Source organism: Urtica dioica, chromosome 11, assembly GCF_054948205.1.
Source record: "Urtica dioica subsp. dioica isolate 48M chromosome 11, U.dioica_male_clone48M_v1_H2, whole genome shotgun sequence".
NCBI lineage: Eukaryota > Viridiplantae > Streptophyta > Magnoliopsida > Rosales > Urticaceae > Urtica > Urtica dioica.
This window is the reverse complement of record NC_142766.1, coordinates 9,418,989-9,428,544: the sequence shown is the minus strand read 5'-3', so window position 1 is coordinate 9,428,544 and position 9,556 is coordinate 9,418,989. Positions and strand designations below refer to the sequence as shown.

The 9,556-nt window shown below is 37.9% G+C and overlaps 2 protein-coding genes across 2 annotated transcripts; one reads left to right on the top strand and one right to left on the bottom strand.

Annotated features, from left to right (window-relative positions):
- Positions 1–1,250: 1,250 nt before the first annotated feature.
- Positions 1,251–5,241, top strand: LOC149381078 (coiled-coil protein). The gene is made up of 7 exons (XM_089629969.1): positions 1,251–1,686; positions 1,771–1,832; positions 1,920–1,976; positions 2,397–2,642; positions 3,364–3,525; positions 4,293–4,382; positions 4,830–5,241. Exons 1-7 carry the CDS (start codon positions 1,412–1,414, stop codon positions 5,021–5,023), a joined length of 1,086 nt encoding a protein of 361 aa, XP_089486095.1. The 5' UTR covers positions 1,251–1,411; the 3' UTR covers positions 5,024–5,241.
- Positions 5,242–6,921: 1,680 nt separating this feature from the next.
- Positions 6,922–9,297, bottom strand: LOC149381077 (RNA cyclase family protein). Its single transcript, XM_089629854.1, has 6 exons — positions 8,958–9,297; positions 8,676–8,825; positions 8,013–8,191; positions 7,756–7,931; positions 7,462–7,672; positions 6,922–7,374 (listed from the first exon to the last, which is right to left on the bottom strand). Exons 1-6 carry the CDS (start codon positions 9,160–9,162, stop codon positions 7,165–7,167), a joined length of 1,131 nt encoding a protein of 376 aa, XP_089485980.1. The 5' UTR covers positions 9,163–9,297; the 3' UTR covers positions 6,922–7,164.
- Between the last annotated feature and the right edge of the window lie 259 nt (positions 9,298–9,556).

Genomic DNA, 9,556 nt, shown 5'->3' with positions numbered 1-9,556 from the left:
AAAAGTAAAGAAAATAGTAATAGGCTTACCGTGAAATATGACAGTGTTTCTTATAAAGTTATAGCTGCAACAATCAAAATAGCAATTAGTTTTGAGCTTTGTTCCTTTTCTGCAGTTGCTACAATGATATTATTAGAAATTTTGATTGATTTTAGTTTGTAATAGGTGCTTTTGCTCTCACCCATTTGCAATAAACTGCCCTGTTTGGTAAATGGATTTGGGTGGATAGATTTTTAATTTTTTTTTGTTTGGTATATAAGAGGAAAAGAATGAAAAAGATAGTAAGAGAGGTTTGAATCCGTGGAACCCACCCAATAATTATCATCTCATATTAGGAGGGATTGTTGAAAAAGAGAACATTGTTTTATTCATTTACAATAATAACTTTAATAGTAATGGCATTTTCATAATATATTCTCATAGTCCATGACTCTTTTTATACATCCTGTGAATGATTTCCTCTACCATTCACAATATGTATTCGCAAGTAAATTTTAAAATATATCTTTTTTATAGATATTTTGTACACTTGTTTTTTTTTTTTTTTGGAACTGTACATTTGTTTATAATAAATTGTGCTTTAGTTAATAGTTTTTATTCACTAATTTACTGCTACAAAATTTAGTTAAGGTTTAGATGAACTTTTATTTTTCTATTATTTCGCTGTTGTACTAAAGTTATCATTTTTATGCATTGATTTATTTTTCTTTTGGTTCAATTTTGTGTGTTTTGTATAAGTATATGGTAAAAGCAATTTGATGGATAATTATATTTTCTCTCATTATAATCAATTTTTGATAAAGTTATAATTCATCACTTTTCCTTCCTTTCTTTTCCATCATACTTAATCTATCCACTCATTTTTCCCTCCTTCCTACCAAACAATGGCGTCCTGAAAATGTTATTCCACAATATGTTACACTCATGATTCCAGACACGACGACGATGAGGATGTTTGTGGCGTCAAAGTCGGAGGCTCGGGACGAATATGAGAGATATCTCTAAAAGCGTCCTAGGAAGCGGCTTAAATGGCGAATCAAGAGGCACTCTTAGTGTGATGGCCCAAGTCAAATGGCTCGGTGGACATGGACTTTGAAACTGGCGTGAGCCATGGCCCGCATGTGGCTCGGGTGGCCCAAGTCTTATGGCTCGGGCTAACGGCGACCAAAGTGTCTAGTGACTTTCAAGGAGATAAGAAAAAAGGAAAAAATAATAATAGAATAAATATACTGAGAAACTAAAAAGAAAAATAAAATAAAAAGCGGAAGGCCATTTAATGAGAGAAAAAACAGTCGTCACGTCAACAAAAAAAAACTGCGTCGAATCCGTTGGAGCCATTTGCCAATAGGAAGAGGAAAACAGGAAAACAAAAAGCCATTTGCCAAAGAAGAAAGAAACTTGAAAGAAAGCTATGGAGGAAGATCGCAAGAGTAGTGTCATCCTCAGCGAAAACTGGAGCGAGTCCGTGGAAGACTTGGTCTCCGCGGGCGACACCGCCGCGGCAATCTCTCTCTTGGAATCCGTCGTCGAAGACCTGCAGGCCTCGCCGGAGCCCGATCGCCAGCTGGCCTCAGCCATTGACGATCTCGCCGGCCTCTACTCCTCCGCGGGCTTATCTCTCAAAGCCGACGAACTCCACTCTCGCGCCTCCCTCATCCGCCACCGTCTCCTATACCCCCCTCCTCGGTACTCGCTTTATCTCATCTCTTTGCCCGCCTGCAAAATCTAGGGCATTGCTGACTTTCCGGTCGCTACTTTTTCCGTCCTCAGTCTCGGTTCAGGGGCTCCGAACGACGGTTCGAAGGAGGAGAAGCCCGATTCGTCGGCTAGTGGTAGCCATTTTTCCCGTGCATTTCTTGATTAGGTTACATTTTTGCTCTACTTAATGTGACTGTGTGAAATTCTCTTTTTTGTTGAAGGAAACCTCGATAAATATACAGAATTGGCTTCTTCCGGTAACGATGATTCCGATGATGGTAGGGTTTGAATCTTTAACACCTTTCATACATTCTCTTTAGCTTTCAATTGCTAAGCCTTACGACCACTCAATGTTGAATTGTAGCTTTTTTTTTCTATTAAAAAATTGTGGAAGATAATAGGCTCTGGAAGAAATAAAACAAAGTTGAACTCTATTTTATTACTTCTTGAACGTCACGGGAAGAGGTGCTCTTTAACTAGTGGGTATTCAGTTAATTTTGAGTGTTATTTGTGTAAGCATGTCTAATCCTTATAATGGTTGATTGTAGTACATGTGGGCATTTTGATGTACTGCAAGAGTGCTTTACAATTTGAACTAGGATTCGTTGAAAGAATATTAAATTCAGAACCTAGTGCGTGAATACTTGTGTTGTTACAACCTGGATTACCTATATGACCAGTTATTATTGCGTCTGCAGACTGGGAAGCCATTGCAGACCGATCGCCTGATAAATTAATTTCCTCCGAGTGTTTGCCTGGTGTCTCAAAACTTTCTTTGGAAGATACCAAACCAATTGTTCCTAAGCGCCGTGGAAGGGGAACATTTTCGTATGGACAGCAAGAAATGTACAGTGATCATTTAACTGGAAGTTCCAGTAGTGACAACATACATGATGAAGATGGTCATGATGATGGTTCAGAGAGAAATAAAGAGACAGGACATTGTGAGTTTGCAGTCATGAACAATTCTGCATTATTATATAAATTTTTATCGCTGATTTCTTATCTTTATTTAAAAGCTACAAAGTCAGAATTCTTTTCTTGTTTTTTTAGTGGAAAGATAATATGTGCCATATCTTGCGATGAAAATGCTTTTCATTTCAAGAAATCAATGTTTGAAGTTTGTGATTTCGAAGACCTTTTTTCTGAGTGGTCTGAATATAATTAAGCACAGACGCAAGACCCACAATTTTTTCATGTATTACAATAGCTAGGGTATGGATGCTAAGTACTGTTGGATCAGTTACAACACGGAGGCACTAGATTTCGAAACTGTGGGGCTCAATCAACTTTTATACTGTGCTTTGTTCTCTGTAGATAAGGATTTTTAATAATTTTCTTTATCATATCTGACACGAGAAAAAAAAAACACGGTGCTCCTTCCTTGAGGAAGACTATATGAGAAGCTTCTCACAAAACTTTGTGGTAGTATGATACTTGGCCTTAACTGCGGATTGATATGTCGGATACGATTTAATTAGAGAAATTGAAGGCAATGGGCACTTAGTTTGGATGTCACGTTAGTTATTTAGAAAAATCTTAAAACTTTTGCTATTAATTTGTGTTGGTGGTGTCTCAAGTAGGATTTAGGCCATCAGGTTATAGTATATATGAAAATTTTCAGAGAATGCAGGATCCAACGTTGTCTTCTTGTTCTGTGTTCAGCAACATATGGTACGCGGCATGTACTTGTATTGGCGGATTTCTCACCAAGCACTAAAACAATAGATCTGGAGAAGCTCTTTGTGGATTTCAGAGATAGCGGAGTTGTTATACGCTGGATCAACGATACCACTGCTCTTGCTGTATTAAGAACACCATCTGTTGGTAACTACCTATCTCACCCTTCTTCCTAATTTCAGTCAACTATCAGCTTGGTGCCTCCTTTTTGAAGCTGATGAATGATTTCTAGTATTGCAGTTAATATCATTCGTCGATAATTCATTGGATGCAAAAAAATATTTCACTAAACTTAATTATATTTCACTTTCAATGAGTCTTGGTTACCTTGCTTTTTCTTATAGTTGATTGGGGTGGTGTTTATATTACAAGCTATGGTAGCAATTATTCTAATTTGGCTAGTTCCATCTAAAATATTCTGGTATCTTGCATTAAAATGTCGTACAGAAATTATATGCATTCAATATGTTGTTTATGTTCAAGATACATATTCCTCCTGCTGACATCGCCTAGGAGAAACCTTTTGATTATGGTATCTTAAAGCGTAGATAGATGGAACAAATGGTGTGATGACAAAGCAAGGAAATTGGATCTTGTATAATTTTGGATGGAAACATCTTAAATAGTGCCAAGAACTCTGAAGAAAACTTTGTGGTAGGGGAGCCCATATGTATATTATTATCCAAGATCGTGTTAACTCTCAAAATATGTCCAATAAAAATTTTCACTTTGTTGTCATCCTGGCGCGGAATCTAAAATAAATTATGACTCTGTGCTGCTAGTAGTCGCATTTAGCGTTGCTCTTATTCTTGTATGAGTTTTAAAGAGTAGAGATTAAGAACACTGCAGTTAAGTGCTTAAAGTTTAATTTTAGTATGGCTTGGGTAGATTGATCATTTCTATACTTATTGCAGCACTTGAAGCCATGAACCGTGTCATTTTCCCGTGCACAGTTACTATACTCGATGAGAACGATGACCTATTGAGCTCAATCCCGCCTAAAGGTAAAACGTGTATAGAAATTCTTACTGGTTTTTGTGCCACGAATGGCTTTCGTTGAGGATGTGCATTTTTCTGATATCTACTCAAGTAGGCTATCAGATTATGAGAAGTTCATATGTATATAGGAGATGGATTTGCTATAACAGCTCTAACCATGATAATTTTCTTTCACACTGTGGCTGTTTACTCTTTTTTTTCCTTTGATATTGAAATTCCATGTTAGGGTAAACTCGGGGTTATTTCTTAAAATAAACATGGATATGCAGTGTATTCACTTTTGCCTCTTAACCCTCTGTAAACTTGTGGTCCTGAGTTACCTTGTCCTAAAACACTTTCCCATGGCACTTGTGAAACTTCCTCGGATGAAAAAACATGTATAATAAAGAGTTGTTCTGATTCCTAATTACATTATCTGGCACACTGAGAGCTATATTTTTCCAATTTTGCAGACCTCGAACCTCCTCGGGAAAGGCCGAAGACATCAGCGAGAACTGCTCAGAGGCTGATTGCACAGGGAATGGGGTTGAAACTAACACCAACCTCATTTGGTTCAAAAGAATTGAAGAAACAGGAAGGTGAAAGAAGGAACCGAATTGTCTCAAGGCAAAAGCTAAAAGACGATGCTTGGGGGTCCGATGATTGAACCGTCTCTTGCCTGCCCTAGTCAGGCATTAATTGGTTTTATGTTGAAGCTATATGTCAATCAACCTGGGTTTTCTTGTTATTACTTATTCTCATGCTAAACCAAGAGAGAAGAAAAGAACTAACTGAAAACCCTTTGATGTTTCTAATTCTACCGTGCCAAAAGATTAACAGCTTTTTCTGTATTATATTGTCTGCATAATATTTCAGGATACCAAATACCAGCCGCAACGTTCCTCTGAAATTTCTGCATAAGATTAGCAAAGTACCAGCTGCAACGTCCCTCTGAAATTTTTGCCAAATTTAATCAATTTTTATTTATATATTTATTTAACTTGAGAAAAATCAATGAAGGTTTGAACATCGAGCAAAGATAATATGCTTGGTAAGATGGAAAACAAATGTGGGGGAAATTATTATGGAAACGTTCAATCAAACTTATCAAAGGGTATTTAGAAGGAAAGAGGTAGATGTGATGAGAGTGAGACTTACCAATTTGTTTATTATCATTTTTTTTTAAAGACACCATTTTCATTTCTCCAATTTATATATACATCTAAGATAGTTAAAAAAAAAAAAAAAAAAAACTATGCGCTATCTACTCATTTTTAAGTTTGAGCTAGTCAGAATTGCGCAACTTTTCAAAGTTGAGACAAAATAATCCAAAATTTTGAAAAATCACAAAAATTCCCTTATGCTAAACACAAAACTCTTTCAACAAAAAAAATCCTAAAACGCTCCCGATCAATCTCCATCACCGTTCAAACGCCGTCGCCATATCCGTCGCTATGTTCATCGCCACCTCTGTCTATCTCCGTCGATCTCGTCGTCATCGCCATCTTCGTCGCAATATCTGTCTATCTTCGTCGATCTCGTCGTCATCGCCGTCGATCGCCACCATCATCGATTTTCATCGCCACTATAGCCGTCGATTGTCATCACCAACGACATCGCCATCGATCGTCATCGCCGTCGCTGTCGATCTCCGGCATCATCGCCTTCGCCGTCGATCTCCGGCATCATCATCGTTCATCTCGTGCAATTTAACTTCTTCTTCTTCTTCTTCCTCTCTTCTTCTTCTTCTTCTTCTTCTTCTTCTTCTTCTTTCGTCTTTGGTTCGAGTATTTTTGATACACAACTAATGTTTTGAATTAAATTTTATGAGCATATTTGTTTGTTATAGAAAAAGTTGATTAAATATTTTGAAATCAGGATTAAATATTTTGACACTTCATTGCTTTCTCATGGCAAATCACTAGGTCAAAAAAATACTTCGAACAGTTTATTACCGTTTTGTTGCTTGTTTAGATGGGGGATTCAAAACTTGATTTTTAGCTTCTTTTTTTCCCCCTGCTAAGTGGCTACTTTGCTAAGGTATTAGCTGTTTAAATTGGCTATTTCGTACAAAAAAAATCCAAAAATAACAAAATAGGTGTACAGATATTTAGTACTATGGGGAAAATCAATTTTTTTTAATCCCTCATAAAATTTTCTGGTTGCATATTCTCATTCCCTTGTACCAAACACACGTAAAAGGCAAAAACGCTACGATGGTTTTGGATTTGGACAGACTAGCAGATTTCATCCGTAATTAATTAATAGCAAAAATAAAAGGGAAATTTACGTCAATGTCATAAATTCGTCGGGTTTTTGCATTTGTGTCACAAAGTTGTCAAAATTGCATTTGTGTCACGTATTTACATTCGTGTCCCATGTGCAAATTTCAAATTACTCCCTCTCATCATTTAATCTTTTTTTAGTTACTCCATGTCTTCTGAATTTTTACAATACCTCATTAAAAATCATTTCATCTTCGTCTAAAACTTTCTAAAATTTTTGCGTGTGACTTATTTGCAATTGGATTGCCAATTTGTGACATAAGATGCAAATACCACAAAATAAAATAAAAGGAACCTCAGCTACAAAATCGAGCCTAAACGGCAAGGTCACAAGATTTCAACTGTCAGCATATACGTTACACTTCTTGGTGCAAGTTCAACAAAGCCACACAAAAAGACCCCAAAACTTCTCAAAGCTTGCATACCCAGTCCAACCGGGTTAAAGCACGTATCGAGCCCGAAAGAGCATATTTCTTGCCTAATAATAGTAGTGTACTTGTTGGAAATAATTATGCGTCGTCCCTCAAAAGACCTTCCTTGAAAGGTTCCTGAGACCGCAGCCCAGGCATTTCAATATAACAGTTCCGTTAGACGGGTCCGGCTTTACAACGAATTTGACTCCCAGAAAATCCCTTATATTTCTGAGCGTTTCCACGCCATTCGGGGAGAGCTTTCCAACCCGAACCTTGGAAACATCTTGCGGGCACAGCGCACAAAGAAGAAACAAAAGACCCTGAGAGAAAACAAAATGCAAAACACAAATCAATTTCTAAGGCCCGCAACACAAGGGAGCCGAGTGCTTTTTGTAATGACGACGGACCTGATGAGTCGAATCGACCACTCCGCCCTGCTCGATCTCCCCGAGAAGATCGGAAACGACTTGCCGGATCACATCCTCTGGCGGTGTCAGCTCTGCTTTCTCGTCCATCTCGTCTATCTCCTCACTCCGAGGAAAAGAAACGGCTGTATCAGCAGAGATTAAGCACCCGTTTACAGTTTCTGCAACCAAAGATATTCCATAGCCCGGTGATCTGCAGCAAATGAACCCACATAAGCCACGTGTACAAATATTAAGCAAAAAAAAAAAAAAAGTGGGCAATTATGGATATCATACTTTCCAGCTTGCAAACCAGATTTACGATCTCTAGCTATGTGTACATCAGCAAGCAGAGGATCGAAAATTTCACGGGCAGCTCTTATCATGCTGTGTTCGAACTGAGATGACACTCTAGTCGAAAATGATACCCCTCTAATCCTCTTTACCAACCCTTCCTCAGTCCACGTGACTGCCTGTAAAATTTTTGAGTTAAAAAAAAAATGGTCAATAACAGTGAGAAGAAGGCTACGAATTTGCAGAGTGAATGATTTTACATTCAGATTCTGGATCATTGGCAATGATAGAACTACTTCACCCCCACCAAGGGGAGGAACTCCACGGCTTTCGATTTTCAGCATCAGACCTTCTGAAGGAACTCCGAACTGTTTCAGAATAGGCAAGGCAGCGGATTGGAAAGTCTCAACAGACGGGTCCTTCAAGTCATTAGTTATTCCTGAAAATTTCATAATAATTCGTTCAATGTTGATTCATTTTCACTAGACAAGAACTAGATGATCAAGAGAAATCAAAAGTGAATGCACACGACTACTTAAATAATTGAAAGAAAATTTTTATTGTTTTATTAGCTGGGATGAGGCCGAATGAATACCGAAATTCGGCAGGTGAATTAGAACTACAAGGAAACAATAACGTATGCTTGTTCAATGATCAAGGTAGCTCATATACATAGTTTACATTACGTTCAACTTCAACTTTAAATTCAAATTCAATCACGGAGACAAAGTGAAAAAAGCTATATGAAACTAAATTCTGACGAAACAGATAGTTATAACACAGAACTGAATTTGAGGAGCCCCAAATTGCCAATTCAAGCGCAAAGCAAGTTAAATACCAAGAAACCCCCAACAATTAATCTACCAAAACACGAATACAGAGGCTATAGAGCTTGACAAGTGAATACAGTGAAAAGAGCGAACCTTTAAGACGTATAGTAAGAGGCTTCTTGGCAAACAAGGCAAGCAACAGAAGAGGCTCCATGAAATAGCCAATAGCACGACTAAGACCGCAGTCGTGGACCAGGTTTCTGCCGCCCATAATTATCCCGGGTTTGTACTTCAGTTTTGTGCCTGTTTACACATCAGTAATCTCAAACAGACATAAACACAAACAGGTGGTGGGCAAAACGAAACGCAAAAACTACATGTGAGCATAGGGGAAAACGCGATGAAAGGAGAAGAAAAAGAGGAAGAAAAGGAAACCTGTCTCGTTGATTTCGACAAGGCAATCATCGCAGAGCTTCTCGAGAAGGCGGAGGAAGGAGACCTCGTGGGGTCGCAAGCCAGGCCATGTCTCGTCGGCTCTGATGTCTTCGACGAGAATCGGCGTCGACGAAAGTGTCGCCAGAAGCAACCTCTGCCGGAAACTCTGGCTCCCTCTGAGCTTCTTGTACTCCGTCTTTCCCATTCTCTCTCTCTCTCTCTCTCCTCTCTCTCTCTCTCTCTCTCTCTCTCGGCGGCGCTTTCTCTAAGTCGGGCGTTTTTTTCGTAACTTATATCTTGTGATTTATTAAAAAAAAAAAAAAAATTACGCAAACAACAGCAAATGGTGAATTCGCATGTAAATAAGTTATTTTAAGCGTGGAACAAGTATTTAGTCCAAATAATTCACCATCTTTAAAATTTTAGTTTAGTTATTTATTTATTTAGGAAAATAGTTACCTTAAGGTAAAATATTTATGAATAATGAAAAATAATTGAATTAACCATGAAATACTGAAGAGCTGTGTAGAAATTGAGAGAATTATGTCACAAACTTAGGCAAACTCATAACAACATAATTATATCGGCTGATTTTCAAT